The sequence below is a fragment of the Perna viridis genome, chromosome 9 (genome assembly GCF_037379345.1).
Source record: "Perna viridis isolate PV_CMFRI_1.1 ecotype Kerala chromosome 9, ASM3737934v1, whole genome shotgun sequence".
Classification (NCBI taxonomy): Eukaryota; Metazoa; Mollusca; class Bivalvia; order Mytilida; family Mytilidae; genus Perna; species Perna viridis.
In genome coordinates this window covers 11,999,182-12,016,245 of record NC_142453.1, presented here as the reverse complement: position 1 = coordinate 12,016,245, position 17,064 = coordinate 11,999,182, and the positions used below count along the sequence as shown (strand labels likewise).

Below are 17,064 nucleotides of genomic sequence, written 5' to 3'. Positions count from 1 at the left end.
ATATCTAGATGTAAGAAGCCTATTTCATTGAGTGAATGTATTTTCAACCCTTGATTGTACATCACACTGCACAAAATGATATAGAAATAAAATTTTGTAATTTTTCAAAATTCATTTTGACCCAATTACTGTTGAGCTGTGTCATCAAATTGAAGAATTGATAATTCCAAATAGGATATCTTTATTATGCTCTATTGGTATTCATATCATTTTTAGCATTCTTCATTTATTACAATTTAGAATAATCTTTATAATATTAAACCCCCTACCCCCCCCCCTTTTTTTATTTGTTTACATTACATTCTTTTCCCTCCAAATAGTGAGTACAGGTCAACTCTATGTCACAAAAAGTCATTATCCAATGAAAATCATTGTTTCTTAAAACTTGCTAGCTTTCTATCACGGTCGCGCTATTTAGTATATAATCTATCTTTACAGCGGGCAAATTCATTCTACTGTTAATATTTTATCAGAGAAACAATAATGTCTGGACGTGGTAAAGGAGGTAAAGGACTTGGAAAGGGAGGCGCAAAGCGTCACAGGAAGGTGTTGCGTGATAACATCCAGGGTATCACAAAACCAGCTATCCGTCGTCTTGCACGTAGAGGTGGTGTCAAACGTATCTCTGGACTCATCTACGAAGAGACCCGTGGTGTATTGAAAGTTTTCTTGGAAAATGTCATCCGTGATGCAGTCACATACACTGAGCACGCCAAGAGGAAAACTGTCACAGCCATGGACGTTGTCTACGCTTTGAAGAGACAAGGACGTACCCTGTACGGATTCGGAGGTTAAACAGCTTCCCATAACAACAGTAACGGCCCTTTTCAGGGCCACCAAAATTTTTCAAAAAGATTCTTATATGGATGTTATGTGTCGTGTATAAGACAAACAAGGTATAGCCCCCTTCCCCCACACTCATATAAATTATTAAAAAAACAAAACAAAACAATTACTTTAAATGTTGTATTTAAAAACCAAAAAAAAAATAACACCAAGAGACATAAAAAAGAGCTAAATAGACTGCGTACACCGATCTTCAAATACAAACATACATGTATATGTTATTTTGTCAGTGTTCAGTATTTACCATTAATCAAACAAGTTAAACGGTAATCCCCTGATAAATCGATACTCGGGCAAAACTCTATTTCCCGTTTTTGTTTTAAAGGTGCGTCATTTAATGTATTTCATCATGGTAGATATATCCATTATTTCATATTGTAAATGCTTTCAATATTATTTAAGTCTCATTTATACTTCTATACAGACTTGATGTTGATCTATTTTTGTGTAAGTACATATGATATGACGGTGTTCTTATGTATGTTTATAAAGCGTTACACTTTATATTTTCATTTATTTTTTTATGATAAAAATACCTCTTATGTACGCACTTTCATTAGAATTCATGTCAATGTCTTTATCAATCTTTAGTAAGGAAGGATTAACGTTGTTCGCAATTTGGAAGTTTTAAACAGTTATGTATGTTTGTGGGGAAAATAGGGGGTGTATATATGCATTTGATAACAACTATAACATATCAACATAAGAATCTTTTTGAAAAGTTTTGGTGGCCCTGAAAAGGGCCGTTGAATAAGTAGACTGGAACTGCAAGTTTACTTGCTGCTGGTGTATTTGGTGACAGCTTTGGTACCCTCGCTGACAGCGTGCTTGGCCAATTCTCCGGGTAAAAGGAGACGGACAGCAGTCTGGATCTCCCGAGATGTGATTGTTGATCTCTTGTTGTAGTGAGCCAGACGTGAAGCTTCGGCGGCGATTCTTTCAAAGATGTCGTTGACGAAACTGTTCATGATGGACATAGCCTTTGATGATACACCAGTGTCAGGGTGGACCTGTCGGAGAACTTTGTAAATGTAGATTCCGTAGGATTCCCTCCTTCTCCTCTTCCTCTTCTTGTCACCTCCAGCCCGTGCGGCTTTGGCCTTGGTCACGGCCTTCTTTGCTCCCTTTGATCCTGTTGCTTTTGGCGGCATGTTTATCCTCTGACGATTGTACAGTGAATAATACCGCCAGCCCTGTCAATTTTCTATTTAAACAACATGGTGGATTGAAATATGTTTCTTAACGCGAACCTCGCGGAAAACACCTCATAGACGATAGAACATTACCGCTGATTGGTTTAAAGACAGAATGTCATTTCAATCCGTTTGTCGGTATAAAAGGAAAATTTGACTATTCTCGTGTTATTATGATTTGTTTGAATTCGAACAAGTTATAACATAAGAAAATGTCTGGACGTGGAAAGGGAGGAAAAGCTAAATCCAAGGCTAAGAGCAGGTCGTCCCGTGCCGGACTTCAGTTCCCAGTTGGACGTATCCACAGACTGTTGAGGAAAGGAAACTATGCCGAGAGAGTAGGTGCTGGAGCCCCAGTTTACCTCGCCGCTGTTCTCGAATACTTGGCCGCTGAAGTTTTGGAATTGGCAGGTAATGCTGCCCGTGACAACAAGAAAAGCAGAATCATCCCCCGTCATCTCCAACTGGCCATCAGGAACGACGAGGAATTGAACAAACTTCTGTCCGGTGTGACCATTGCCCAGGGTGGTGTACTGCCAAACATCCAGGCCGTTCTCCTGCCCAAGAAGACCCAGAAGGCTGCTAAATAAACAGTTTAGTTCTTCGAACTGAAATATACAACGGCCCTTTTCAGGGCCACCAAAACTTTTCAAAAAGATTCTTATGTAGTTATGTGTGTGAAAAAAAAGAAAGCATTGCAATCTCAAAAATGAGGGGGGGGGGAACTATACCGTCCCTCTCCTTGATTTCTCTTCTCATATAAAATATAACTTGTCGTAATACGTAACCAAAGATTGTTCCTACAAAACCCTAAGAGCGGCATTCCCTCAAGGTGAAAAAACCTTGAATTTTAAGTAAATTGTAACTATTCATAAATGAAATTAAATCTTGGTATATATAAAAAATATTTCCGTGCGCGCCAAGTGTTCCAGGGCAGTATTATCCTAAGAATACAGAAAAAAAAAGATGCACAATTTCACGGGTTGCATTAATGTATGTAGGCTAGGCCTGTACATTTTAAATAACTGTATTGTATTTACTTGTTATTTTACTCCACACAAAACATTTAAAATTCTTTTCTTTTGTTTTCTTTTTTTTTTCTATTATTACGCTCATTGTAATTATTATATTTTTTTTTATGGCATTATTATCATTATCATTATTATTATTTTTATGTACTCTTCTAATATCACTGTCTCATCATTCGCATTGTATTAACAAACGTAATGCATGAAAACAAAACCCAAAAAAAAATCTATTGTTACTCTAAATAAATATTGTATATTGTACATGTACCAAATTATGACGGTTAAATTATTCAAACATAATTGACTGTCACGCATGAGAATTGTTGATTACAATTCATTTCATTCTTAAGTGTTTATTAGTTGATTGAAATTGCCATTTGGCAGATTGTTAGCAAAGCTCAACCATCAACAGAAAAGTGGATTGAAACTTTTCCTATTTTCATCCAATCGAATTACCTCAATAACAACCAATCGTAGGGAGTGTTATAGGTTTCCCCGACCAATTACTCCGAGCTTTTCAAATTGTGCGGCAAATAAACCAAATCCTTGCGGCCTTTTTAATATCACTGTGAGACTTTTCAAATCATCATTCTTCGCAATGGCTCGTACAAAGCAGACTGCTCGTAAATCTACCGGAGGTAAAGCTCCAAGAAAACAGTTGGCCACCAAGGCCGCTCGTAAGAGCGCACCTGCCACTGGTGGAGTCAAGAAACCACACAGATACAGGCCCGGTACAGTCGCCCTGAGAGAAATCAGAAGATACCAAAAGAGTACCGAGCTCCTCATCAGAAAACTCCCATTCCAGAGATTAGTCAGAGAAATCGCTCAGGACTTCAAAACTGATCTTAGATTCCAGAGCTCCGCCGTGATGGCACTCCAGGAAGCTAGTGAAGCTTACTTGGTCGGTCTTTTTGAAGACACCAACTTGTGCGCCATCCACGCCAAGAGAGTCACCATCATGCCAAAGGACATCCAGTTGGCCCGCAGAATCCGTGGAGAGCGTGCTTAAGATGCGACTTATCACCTTACTAAACGGCCCTTTTAAGGGCCACCAAAATCTTTCAAAAAAGATTCTTATTAGATGTTTTATTTAAACCAATACTAAAAACTACATCATTATGTAGTTTAGAATTCACTTATGTTCCTTGACCGTCACTTGCCTGATTTATAAAGGTATCAATTTTCATCATATAAGCCTTCCCCAACCCGATTGGAAAAAAAAGTTTCATTTTAACATCAAATCCTATTAACCACATAATTTAGCTTGCTCCTCTCCAACATAAATGCATACATACATACATGCACACACACACACATATGTAAACAATATGAAAAGAAAACATTATTAATTTGTAAAAATCGTGAAATAAATTCTTACTTCTGGCTATCAAAGTGTCCAAACAGGAATACAATGTATATGTGATTGGATTTTAATTGGGTGCAGACTTATTCTGGTAGAGTGTATGAGATGTGCTTTAACATTATATGACTGAGTAATATATGTCTACTGCTAAGGAAGTATCATACCTTATTAAAAAAGGCAAGTGGTTTTCCAAACATAGTACATGCTGCTCCATTGTTAAAAAAAAAACCCCAAAAAACAACACATACAGTACTGTTCTTATAATCTGTATACTAGTATGTGGATACAACACCCTTACTGATTATTTTGAACACAAGACACCAGGTAGGTTTCCATGAAATCACATTTTTTTTTTATCATGTCAATATAATGCCTCCTCTACTTTTAGCATGATTTATGTACTCTTTATAGAATATGCCAGAAAACAAAAATCAGTAGGATGCATACCAAATAAGTTGATTTTGACTGCACATTTCCTTCATTTAAGTGTTACTTGGAGCAATATAATACATATCTTCACAGTTTATGTACTATTGTTATGTATACTTTGGGCCTCACAAGTCAATGATTTTCATTTATATTAATTCATTTTCTTCTGTTTCTATTAGAGTCATCAGATGTCATCGGCCTAACTTCCTAATGTGAAGTGATGGACTTTACCACTCATGTAACGTCCATCTCTATCGAGTGTGTGTGTGTGTCACAAAGATAAATTTGTTATCATGGCAAGAACAGACTTTGTGCCGAGAAAAATGTTCTCTAGCATAAAGCATGTTTAAAGAAAAGACATCAAAAGTCTTAACTTGTAATTACAAGGAGTTTCATATCAACTTGTTTCCAAGACCTGAATTCTCAAAATATTCAGATTTGGAAAATTTCACTCCCTCAGATTATTCATACTATATATTCTATGTTACAATATAAGTTATATCTAGATGTAAGAAGCCTATTTCATTGAGTGAATGTATTTTCAACCCTTGATTGTACATCACACTGCACAAAATGATATAGAAATAAAATTTTGTAATTTTTCAAAATTCATTTTGACCCAATTACTGTTGAGCTGTGTCATCAAATTGAAGAATTGATAATTCCAAATAGGATATCTTTATTATGCTCTATTGGTATTCATATCATTTTTAGCATTCTTCATTTATTACAATTTAGAATAATCTTTATAATATTAAACCCCCTACCCCCCCCCCTTTTTTTATTTGTTTACATTACATTCTTTTCCCTCCAAATAGTGAGTACAGGTCAACTCTATGTCACAAAAAGTCATTATCCAATGAAAATCATTGTTTCTTAAAACTTGCTAGCTTTCTATCACGGTCGCGCTATTTAGTATATAATCTATCTTTACAGCGGGCAAATTCATTCTACTGTTAATATTTTATCAGAGAAACAATAATGTCTGGACGTGGTAAAGGAGGTAAAGGACTTGGAAAGGGAGGCGCAAAGCGTCACAGGAAGGTGTTGCGTGATAACATCCAGGGTATCACAAAACCAGCTATCCGTCGTCTTGCACGTAGAGGTGGTGTCAAACGTATCTCTGGACTCATCTACGAAGAGACCCGTGGTGTATTGAAAGTTTTCTTGGAAAATGTCATCCGTGATGCAGTCACATACACTGAGCACGCCAAGAGGAAAACTGTCACAGCCATGGACGTTGTCTACGCTTTGAAGAGACAAGGACGTACCCTGTACGGATTCGGAGGTTAAACAGCTTCCCATAACAACAGTAACGGCCCTTTTCAGGGCCACCAAAATTTTTCAAAAAGATTCTTATATGGATGTTATGTGTCGTGTATAAGACAAACAAGGTATAGCCCCCTTCCCCCACACTCATATAAATTATTAAAAAAACAAAACAAAACAATTACTTTAAATGTTGTATTTAAAAACCAAAAAAAAAATAACACCAAGAGACATAAAAAAGAGCTAAATAGACTGCGTACACCGATCTTCAAATACAAACATACATGTATATGTTATTTTGTCAGTGTTCAGTATTTACCATTAATCAAACAAGTTAAACGGTAATCCCCTGATAAATCGATACTCGGGCAAAACTCTATTTCCCGTTTTTGTTTTAAAGGTGCGTCATTTAATGTATTTCATCATGGTAGATATATCCATTATTTCATATTGTAAATGCTTTCAATATTATTTAAGTCTCATTTATACTTCTATACAGACTTGATGTTGATCTATTTTTGTGTAAGTACATATGATATGACGGTGTTCTTATGTATGTTTATAAAGCGTTACACTTTATATTTTCATTTATTTTTTTATGATAAAAATACCTCTTATGTACGCACTTTCATTAGAATTCATGTCAATGTCTTTATCAATCTTTAGTAAGGAAGGATTAACGTTGTTCGCAATTTGGAAGTTTTAAACAGTTATGTATGTTTGTGGGGAAAATAGGGGGTGTATATATGCATTTGATAACAACTATAACATATCAACATAAGAATCTTTTTGAAAAGTTTTGGTGGCCCTGAAAAGGGCCGTTGAATAAGTAGACTGGAACTGCAAGTTTACTTGCTGCTGGTGTATTTGGTGACAGCTTTGGTACCCTCGCTGACAGCGTGCTTGGCCAATTCTCCGGGTAAAAGGAGACGGACAGCAGTCTGGATCTCCCGAGATGTGATTGTTGATCTCTTGTTGTAGTGAGCCAGACGTGAAGCTTCGGCGGCGATTCTTTCAAAGATGTCGTTGACGAAACTGTTCATGATGGACATAGCCTTTGATGATACACCAGTGTCAGGGTGGACCTGTCGGAGAACTTTGTAAATGTAGATTCCGTAGGATTCCCTCCTTCTCCTCTTCCTCTTCTTGTCACCTCCAGCCCGTGCGGCTTTGGCCTTGGTCACGGCCTTCTTTGCTCCCTTTGATCCTGTTGCTTTTGGCGGCATGTTTATCCTCTGACGATTGTACAGTGAATAATACCGCCAGCCCTGTCAATTTTCTATTTAAACAACATGGTGGATTGAAATATGTTTCTTAACGCGAACCTCGCGGAAAACACCTCATAGACGATAGAACATTACCGCTGATTGGTTTAAAGACAGAATGTCATTTCAATCCGTTTGTCGGTATAAAAGGAAAATTTGACTATTCTCGTGTTATTATGATTTGTTTGAATTCGAACAAGTTATAACATAAGAAAATGTCTGGACGTGGAAAGGGAGGAAAAGCTAAATCCAAGGCTAAGAGCAGGTCGTCCCGTGCCGGACTTCAGTTCCCAGTTGGACGTATCCACAGACTGTTGAGGAAAGGAAACTATGCCGAGAGAGTAGGTGCTGGAGCCCCAGTTTACCTCGCCGCTGTTCTCGAATACTTGGCCGCTGAAGTTTTGGAATTGGCAGGTAATGCTGCCCGTGACAACAAGAAAAGCAGAATCATCCCCCGTCATCTCCAACTGGCCATCAGGAACGACGAGGAATTGAACAAACTTCTGTCCGGTGTGACCATTGCCCAGGGTGGTGTACTGCCAAACATCCAGGCCGTTCTCCTGCCCAAGAAGACCCAGAAGGCTGCTAAATAAACAGTTTAGTTCTTCGAACTGAAATATACAACGGCCCTTTTCAGGGCCACCAAAACTTTTCAAAAAGATTCTTATGTAGTTATGTGTGTGAAAAAAAAGAAAGCATTGCAATCTCAAAAATGAGGGGGGGGGGAACTATACCGTCCCTCTCCTTGATTTCTCTTCTCATATAAAATATAACTTGTCGTAATACGTAACCAAAGATTGTTCCTACAAAACCCTAAGAGCGGCATTCCCTCAAGGTGAAAAAACCTTGAATTTTAAGTAAATTGTAACTATTCATAAATGAAATTAAATCTTGGTATATATAAAAAATATTTCCGTGCGCGCCAAGTGTTCCAGGGCAGTATTATCCTAAGAATACAGAAAAAAAAAGATGCACAATTTCACGGGTTGCATTAATGTATGTAGGCTAGGCCTGTACATTTTAAATAACTGTATTGTATTTACTTGTTATTTTACTCCACACAAAACATTTAAAATTCTTTTCTTTTGTTTTCTTTTTTTTTTCTATTATTACGCTCATTGTAATTATTATATTTTTTTTTATGGCATTATTATCATTATCATTATTATTATTTTTATGTACTCTTCTAATATCACTGTCTCATCATTCGCATTGTATTAACAAACGTAATGCATGAAAACAAAACCCAAAAAAAAATCTATTGTTACTCTAAATAAATATTGTATATTGTACATGTACCAAATTATGACGGTTAAATTATTCAAACATAATTGACTGTCACGCATGAGAATTGTTGATTACAATTCATTTCATTCTTAAGTGTTTATTAGTTGATTGAAATTGCCATTTGGCAGATTGTTAGCAAAGCTCAACCATCAACAGAAAAGTGGATTGAAACTTTTCCTATTTTCATCCAATCGAATTACCTCAATAACAACCAATCGTAGGGAGTGTTATAGGTTTCCCCGACCAATTACTCCGAGCTTTTCAAATTGTGCGGCAAATAAACCAAATCCTTGCGGCCTTTTTAATATCACTGTGAGACTTTTCAAATCATCATTCTTCGCAATGGCTCGTACAAAGCAGACTGCTCGTAAATCTACCGGAGGTAAAGCTCCAAGAAAACAGTTGGCCACCAAGGCCGCTCGTAAGAGCGCACCTGCCACTGGTGGAGTCAAGAAACCACACAGATACAGGCCCGGTACAGTCGCCCTGAGAGAAATCAGAAGATACCAAAAGAGTACCGAGCTCCTCATCAGAAAACTCCCATTCCAGAGATTAGTCAGAGAAATCGCTCAGGACTTCAAAACTGATCTTAGATTCCAGAGCTCCGCCGTGATGGCACTCCAGGAAGCTAGTGAAGCTTACTTGGTCGGTCTTTTTGAAGACACCAACTTGTGCGCCATCCACGCCAAGAGAGTCACCATCATGCCAAAGGACATCCAGTTGGCCCGCAGAATCCGTGGAGAGCGTGCTTAAGATGCGACTTATCACCTTACTAAACGGCCCTTTTAAGGGCCACCAAAATCTTTCAAAAAAGATTCTTATTAGATGTTTTATTTAAACCAATACTAAAAACTACATCATTATGTAGTTTAGAATTCACTTATGTTCCTTGACCGTCACTTGCCTGATTTATAAAGGTATCAATTTTCATCATATAAGCCTTCCCCAACCCGATTGGAAAAAAAAGTTTCATTTTAACATCAAATCCTATTAACCACATAATTTAGCTTGCTCCTCTCCAACATAAATGCATACATACATACATGCACACACACACACATATGTAAACAATATGAAAAGAAAACATTATTAATTTGTAAAAATCGTGAAATAAATTCTTACTTCTGGCTATCAAAGTGTCCAAACAGGAATACAATGTATATGTGATTGGATTTTAATTGGGTGCAGACTTATTCTGGTAGAGTGTATGAGATGTGCTTTAACATTATATGACTGAGTAATATATGTCTACTGCTAAGGAAGTATCATACCTTATTAAAAAAGGCAAGTGGTTTTCCAAACATAGTACATGCTGCTCCATTGTTAAAAAAAAAACCCCAAAAAACAACACATACAGTACTGTTCTTATAATCTGTATACTAGTATGTGGATACAACACCCTTACTGATTATTTTGAACACAAGACACCAGGTAGGTTTCCATGAAATCACATTTTTTTTTTATCATGTCAATATAATGCCTCCTCTACTTTTAGCATGATTTATGTACTCTTTATAGAATATGCCAGAAAACAAAAATCAGTAGGATGCATACCAAATAAGTTGATTTTGACTGCACATTTCCTTCATTTAAGTGTTACTTGGAGCAATATAATACATATCTTCACAGTTTATGTACTATTGTTATGTATACTTTGGGCCTCACAAGTCAATGATTTTCATTTATATTAATTCATTTTCTTCTGTTTCTATTAGAGTCATCAGATGTCATCGGCCTAACTTCCTAATGTGAAGTGATGGACTTTACCACTCATGTAACGTCCATCTCTATCGAGTGTGTGTGTGTGTCACAAAGATAAATTTGTTATCATGGCAAGAACAGACTTTGTGCCGAGAAAAATGTTCTCTAGCATAAAGCATGTTTAAAGAAAAGACATCAAAAGTCTTAACTTGTAATTACAAGGAGTTTCATATCAACTTGTTTCCAAGACCTGAATTCTCAAAATATTCAGATTTGGAAAATTTCACTCCCTCAGATTATTCATACTATATATTCTATGTTACAATATAAGTTATATCTAGATGTAAGAAGCCTATTTCATTGAGTGAATGTATTTTCAACCCTTGATTGTACATCACACTGCACAAAATGATATAGAAATAAAATTTTGTAATTTTTCAAAATTCATTTTGACCCAATTACTGTTGAGCTGTGTCATCAAATTGAAGAATTGATAATTCCAAATAGGATATCTTTATTATGCTCTATTGGTATTCATATCATTTTTAGCATTCTTCATTTATTACAATTTAGAATAATCTTTATAATATTAAACCCCCTACCCCCCCCCCTTTTTTTATTTGTTTACATTACATTCTTTTCCCTCCAAATAGTGAGTACAGGTCAACTCTATGTCACAAAAAGTCATTATCCAATGAAAATCATTGTTTCTTAAAACTTGCTAGCTTTCTATCACGGTCGCGCTATTTAGTATATAATCTATCTTTACAGCGGGCAAATTCATTCTACTGTTAATATTTTATCAGAGAAACAATAATGTCTGGACGTGGTAAAGGAGGTAAAGGACTTGGAAAGGGAGGCGCAAAGCGTCACAGGAAGGTGTTGCGTGATAACATCCAGGGTATCACAAAACCAGCTATCCGTCGTCTTGCACGTAGAGGTGGTGTCAAACGTATCTCTGGACTCATCTACGAAGAGACCCGTGGTGTATTGAAAGTTTTCTTGGAAAATGTCATCCGTGATGCAGTCACATACACTGAGCACGCCAAGAGGAAAACTGTCACAGCCATGGACGTTGTCTACGCTTTGAAGAGACAAGGACGTACCCTGTACGGATTCGGAGGTTAAACAGCTTCCCATAACAACAGTAACGGCCCTTTTCAGGGCCACCAAAATTTTTCAAAAAGATTCTTATATGGATGTTATGTGTCGTGTATAAGACAAACAAGGTATAGCCCCCTTCCCCCACACTCATATAAATTATTAAAAAAACAAAACAAAACAATTACTTTAAATGTTGTATTTAAAAACCAAAAAAAAAATAACACCAAGAGACATAAAAAAGAGCTAAATAGACTGCGTACACCGATCTTCAAATACAAACATACATGTATATGTTATTTTGTCAGTGTTCAGTATTTACCATTAATCAAACAAGTTAAACGGTAATCCCCTGATAAATCGATACTCGGGCAAAACTCTATTTCCCGTTTTTGTTTTAAAGGTGCGTCATTTAATGTATTTCATCATGGTAGATATATCCATTATTTCATATTGTAAATGCTTTCAATATTATTTAAGTCTCATTTATACTTCTATACAGACTTGATGTTGATCTATTTTTGTGTAAGTACATATGATATGACGGTGTTCTTATGTATGTTTATAAAGCGTTACACTTTATATTTTCATTTATTTTTTTATGATAAAAATACCTCTTATGTACGCACTTTCATTAGAATTCATGTCAATGTCTTTATCAATCTTTAGTAAGGAAGGATTAACGTTGTTCGCAATTTGGAAGTTTTAAACAGTTATGTATGTTTGTGGGGAAAATAGGGGGTGTATATATGCATTTGATAACAACTATAACATATCAACATAAGAATCTTTTTGAAAAGTTTTGGTGGCCCTGAAAAGGGCCGTTGAATAAGTAGACTGGAACTGCAAGTTTACTTGCTGCTGGTGTATTTGGTGACAGCTTTGGTACCCTCGCTGACAGCGTGCTTGGCCAATTCTCCGGGTAAAAGGAGACGGACAGCAGTCTGGATCTCCCGAGATGTGATTGTTGATCTCTTGTTGTAGTGAGCCAGACGTGAAGCTTCGGCGGCGATTCTTTCAAAGATGTCGTTGACGAAACTGTTCATGATGGACATAGCCTTTGATGATACACCAGTGTCAGGGTGGACCTGTCGGAGAACTTTGTAAATGTAGATTCCGTAGGATTCCCTCCTTCTCCTCTTCCTCTTCTTGTCACCTCCAGCCCGTGCGGCTTTGGCCTTGGTCACGGCCTTCTTTGCTCCCTTTGATCCTGTTGCTTTTGGCGGCATGTTTATCCTCTGACGATTGTACAGTGAATAATACCGCCAGCCCTGTCAATTTTCTATTTAAACAACATGGTGGATTGAAATATGTTTCTTAACGCGAACCTCGCGGAAAACACCTCATAGACGATAGAACATTACCGCTGATTGGTTTAAAGACAGAATGTCATTTCAATCCGTTTGTCGGTATAAAAGGAAAATTTGACTATTCTCGTGTTATTATGATTTGTTTGAATTCGAACAAGTTATAACATAAGAAAATGTCTGGACGTGGAAAGGGAGGAAAAGCTAAATCCAAGGCTAAGAGCAGGTCGTCCCGTGCCGGACTTCAGTTCCCAGTTGGACGTATCCACAGACTGTTGAGGAAAGGAAACTATGCCGAGAGAGTAGGTGCTGGAGCCCCAGTTTACCTCGCCGCTGTTCTCGAATACTTGGCCGCTGAAGTTTTGGAATTGGCAGGTAATGCTGCCCGTGACAACAAGAAAAGCAGAATCATCCCCCGTCATCTCCAACTGGCCATCAGGAACGACGAGGAATTGAACAAACTTCTGTCCGGTGTGACCATTGCCCAGGGTGGTGTACTGCCAAACATCCAGGCCGTTCTCCTGCCCAAGAAGACCCAGAAGGCTGCTAAATAAACAGTTTAGTTCTTCGAACTGAAATATACAACGGCCCTTTTCAGGGCCACCAAAACTTTTCAAAAAGATTCTTATGTAGTTATGTGTGTGAAAAAAAAGAAAGCATTGCAATCTCAAAAATGGGGGGGGGGGGAACTATACCGTCCCTCTCCTTGATTTCTCTTCTCATATAAAATATAACTTGTCGTAATACGTAACCAAAGATTGTTCCTACAAAACCCTAAGAGCGGCATTCCCTCAAGGTGAAAAAACCTTGAATTTTAAGTAAATTGTAACTATTCATAAATGAAATTAAATCTTGGTATATATAAAAAATATTTCCGTGCGCGCCAAGTGTTCCAGGGCAGTATTATCCTAAGAATACAGAAAAAAAAAGATGCACAATTTCACGGGTTGCATTAATGTATGTAGGCTAGGCCTGTACATTTTAAATAACTGTATTGTATTTACTTGTTATTTTACTCCACACAAAACATTTAAAATTCTTTTCTTTTGTTTTCTTTTTTTTTTCTATTATTACGCTCATTGTAATTATTATATTTTTTTTTATGGCATTATTATCATTATCATTATTATTATTTTTATGTACTCTTCTAATATCACTGTCTCATCATTCGCATTGTATTAACAAACGTAATGCATGAAAACAAAACCCAAAAAAAAATCTATTGTTACTCTAAATAAATATTGTATATTGTACATGTACCAAATTATGACGGTTAAATTATTCAAACATAATTGACTGTCACGCATGAGAATTGTTGATTACAATTCATTTCATTCTTAAGTGTTTATTAGTTGATTGAAATTGCCATTTGGCAGATTGTTAGCAAAGCTCAACCATCAACAGAAAAGTGGATTGAAACTTTTCCTATTTTCATCCAATCGAATTACCTCAATAACAACCAATCGTAGGGAGTGTTATAGGTTTCCCCGACCAATTACTCCGAGCTTTTCAAATTGTGCGGCAAATAAACCAAATCCTTGCGGCCTTTTTAATATCACTGTGAGACTTTTCAAATCATCATTCTTCGCAATGGCTCGTACAAAGCAGACTGCTCGTAAATCTACCGGAGGTAAAGCTCCAAGAAAACAGTTGGCCACCAAGGCCGCTCGTAAGAGCGCACCTGCCACTGGTGGAGTCAAGAAACCACACAGATACAGGCCCGGTACAGTCGCCCTGAGAGAAATCAGAAGATACCAAAAGAGTACCGAGCTCCTCATCAGAAAACTCCCATTCCAGAGATTAGTCAGAGAAATCGCTCAGGACTTCAAAACTGATCTTAGATTCCAGAGCTCCGCCGTGATGGCACTCCAGGAAGCTAGTGAAGCTTACTTGGTCGGTCTTTTTGAAGACACCAACTTGTGCGCCATCCACGCCAAGAGAGTCACCATCATGCCAAAGGACATCCAGTTGGCCCGCAGAATCCGTGGAGAGCGTGCTTAAGATGCGACTTATCACCTTACTAAACGGCCCTTTTAAGGGCCACCAAAATCTTTCAAAAAAGATTCTTATTAGATGTTTTATTTAAACCAATACTAAAAACTACATCATTATGTAGTTTAGAATTCACTTATGTTCCTTGACCGTCACTTGCCTGATTTATAAAGGTATCAATTTTCATCATATAAGCCTTCCCCAACCCGATTGGAAAAAAAAGTTTCATTTTAACATCAAATCCTATTAACCACATAATTTAGCTTGCTCCTCTCCAACATAAATGCATACATACATACATGCACACACACACACATATGTAAACAATATGAAAAGAAAACATTATTAATTTGTAAAAATCGTGAAATAAATTCTTACTTCTGGCTATCAAAGTGTCCAAACAGGAATACAATGTATATGTGATTGGATTTTAATTGGGTGCAGACTTATTCTGGTAGAGTGTATGAGATGTGCTTTAACATTATATGACTGAGTAATATATGTCTACTGCTAAGGAAGTATCATACCTTATTAAAAAAGGCAAGTGGTTTTCCAAACATAGTACATGCTGCTCCATTGTTAAAAAAAAAACCCCAAAAAACAACACATACAGTACTGTTCTTATAATCTGTATACTAGTATGTGGATACAACACCCTTACTGATTATTTTGAACACAAGACACCAGGTAGGTTTCCATGAAATCACATTTTTTTTTTATCATGTCAATATAATGCCTCCTCTACTTTTAGCATGATTTATGTACTCTTTATAGAATATGCCAGAAAACAAAAATCAGTAGGATGCATACCAAATAAGTTGATTTTGACTGCACATTTCCTTCATTTAAGTGTTACTTGGAGCAATATAATACATATCTTCACAGTTTATGTACTATTGTTATGTATACTTTGGGCCTCACAAGTCAATGATTTTCATTTATATTAATTCATTTTCTTCTGTTTCTATTAGAGTCATCAGATGTCATCGGCCTAACTTCCTAATGTGAAGTGATGGACTTTACCACTCATGTAACGTCCATCTCTATCGAGTGTGTGTGTGTGTCACAAAGATAAATTTGTTATCATGGCAAGAACAGTCTTTGTGCCGAGAAAAATGTTCTCTAGCATAAAGCATGTTTAAAGAAAAGACATCAAAAGTCTTAACTTGTAATTACAAGGAGTTTCATATCAACTTGTTTCCAAGACCTGAATTCTCAAAATATTCAGATTTGGAAAATTTCACTCCCTCAGATTATTCATACTATATATTCTATGTTACAATATAAGTTATATCTAGATGTAAGAAGCCTATTTCATTGAGTGAATGTATTTTCAACCCTTGATTGTACATCACACTGCACAAAATGATATAGAAATAAAATTTTGTAATTTTTCAAAATTCATTTTGACCCAATTACTGTTGAGCTGTGTCATCAAATTGAAGAATTGATAATTCCAAATAGGATATCTTTATTATGCTCTATTGGTATTCATATCATTTTTAGCATTCTTCATTTATTACAATTTAGAATAATCTTTATAATATTAAACCCCCTACCCCCCCTTTTTTTATTTGTTTACATTACATTCTTTTCCCTCCAAATAGTGAGTACAGGTCAACTCTATGTCACAAAAAGTCATTATCCAATGAAAATCATTGTTTCTTAAAACTTGCTAGCTTTCTATCACGGTCGCGCTATTTAGTATATAATCTATCTTTACAGCGGGCAAATTCATTCTACTGTTAATATTTTATCAGAGAAACAATAATGTCTGGACGTGGTAAAGGAGGTAAAGGACTTGGAAAGGGAGGCGCAAAGCGTCACAGGAAGGTGTTGCGTGATAACATCCAGGGTATCACAAAACCAGCTATCCGTCGTCTTGCACGTAGAGGTGGTGTCAAACGTATCTCTGGACTCATCTACGAAGAGACCCGTGGTGTATTGAAAGTTTTCTTGGAAAATGTCATCCGTGATGCAGTCACATACACTGAGCACGCCAAGAGGAAAACTGTCACAGCCATGGACGTTGTCTACGCTTTGAAGAGACAAGGACGTACCCTGTACGGATTCGGAGGTTAAACAGCTTCCCATAACAACAGTAACGGCCCTTTTCAGGGCCACCAAAATTTTTCAAAAAGATTCTTATATGGATGTTATGTGTCGTGTATAAGACAAACAAGGTATAGCCCCCTTCCCCCACACTCATATAAATTATTAAAAAAACAAAACAAAACAATTACTTTAAATGTTGTATTTAAAAACCAAAAAAAAATAACACCA

General features: G+C 36.7%; 10 protein-coding genes across 10 annotated transcripts; 7 read left to right on the top strand and 3 right to left on the bottom strand.

Moving 5' to 3' along the window:
* The first annotated feature begins 483 nt into the window (after positions 1-483).
* LOC148606764 (histone H4) lies at positions 484-795 on the top strand. The gene has a single exon (XM_088546185.1). It carries the CDS (start codon positions 484-486, stop codon positions 793-795), a length of 312 nt encoding a protein of 103 aa, XP_088402311.1.
* Positions 796-1,619: 824 nt separating this feature from the next.
* Positions 1,620-1,997, bottom strand: LOC148606763 (histone H2B). Its single transcript, XM_088546184.1, has one exon. The coding sequence runs from the start codon at positions 1,995-1,997 to the stop codon at positions 1,620-1,622; it is 378 nt and encodes a 125-aa protein (XP_088402310.1).
* A 763-nt stretch (positions 1,998-2,760) lies between these two features.
* On the top strand, positions 2,761-4,656 carry LOC148606762 (histone H3). Its single transcript, XM_088544934.1, has one exon. The coding sequence runs from the start codon at positions 3,666-3,668 to the stop codon at positions 4,074-4,076; it is 411 nt and encodes a 136-aa protein (XP_088401060.1). The 5' UTR covers positions 2,761-3,665; the 3' UTR covers positions 4,077-4,656.
* Positions 4,657-5,840: 1,184 nt separating this feature from the next.
* LOC148606761 (histone H4) lies at positions 5,841-6,152 on the top strand. Its single transcript, XM_088546176.1, has one exon. The coding sequence runs from the start codon at positions 5,841-5,843 to the stop codon at positions 6,150-6,152; it is 312 nt and encodes a 103-aa protein (XP_088402302.1).
* Positions 6,153-6,976: 824 nt separating this feature from the next.
* On the bottom strand, positions 6,977-7,354 carry LOC148606760 (histone H2B). The gene has a single exon (XM_088546175.1). The coding sequence runs from the start codon at positions 7,352-7,354 to the stop codon at positions 6,977-6,979; it is 378 nt and encodes a 125-aa protein (XP_088402301.1).
* Positions 7,355-8,117: 763 nt separating this feature from the next.
* On the top strand, positions 8,118-10,013 carry LOC148606759 (histone H3). Its single transcript, XM_088544933.1, has one exon. The coding sequence runs from the start codon at positions 9,023-9,025 to the stop codon at positions 9,431-9,433; it is 411 nt and encodes a 136-aa protein (XP_088401059.1). The 5' UTR covers positions 8,118-9,022; the 3' UTR covers positions 9,434-10,013.
* A 1,184-nt stretch (positions 10,014-11,197) lies between these two features.
* LOC148606758 (histone H4) lies at positions 11,198-11,509 on the top strand. The gene has a single exon (XM_088546174.1). The coding sequence runs from the start codon at positions 11,198-11,200 to the stop codon at positions 11,507-11,509; it is 312 nt and encodes a 103-aa protein (XP_088402300.1).
* An 824-nt stretch (positions 11,510-12,333) lies between these two features.
* On the bottom strand, positions 12,334-12,711 carry LOC148606757 (histone H2B). The gene has a single exon (XM_088546172.1). The coding sequence runs from the start codon at positions 12,709-12,711 to the stop codon at positions 12,334-12,336; it is 378 nt and encodes a 125-aa protein (XP_088402298.1).
* A 1,614-nt stretch (positions 12,712-14,325) lies between these two features.
* On the top strand, positions 14,326-15,370 carry LOC148606756 (histone H3). Its single transcript, XM_088544928.1, has one exon. The coding sequence runs from the start codon at positions 14,380-14,382 to the stop codon at positions 14,788-14,790; it is 411 nt and encodes a 136-aa protein (XP_088401054.1). The 5' UTR covers positions 14,326-14,379; the 3' UTR covers positions 14,791-15,370.
* Positions 15,371-16,551: 1,181 nt separating this feature from the next.
* LOC148606755 (histone H4) lies at positions 16,552-16,863 on the top strand. The gene has a single exon (XM_088546171.1). It carries the CDS (start codon positions 16,552-16,554, stop codon positions 16,861-16,863), a length of 312 nt encoding a protein of 103 aa, XP_088402297.1.
* The last annotated feature ends 201 nt before the right edge of the window (positions 16,864-17,064 follow it).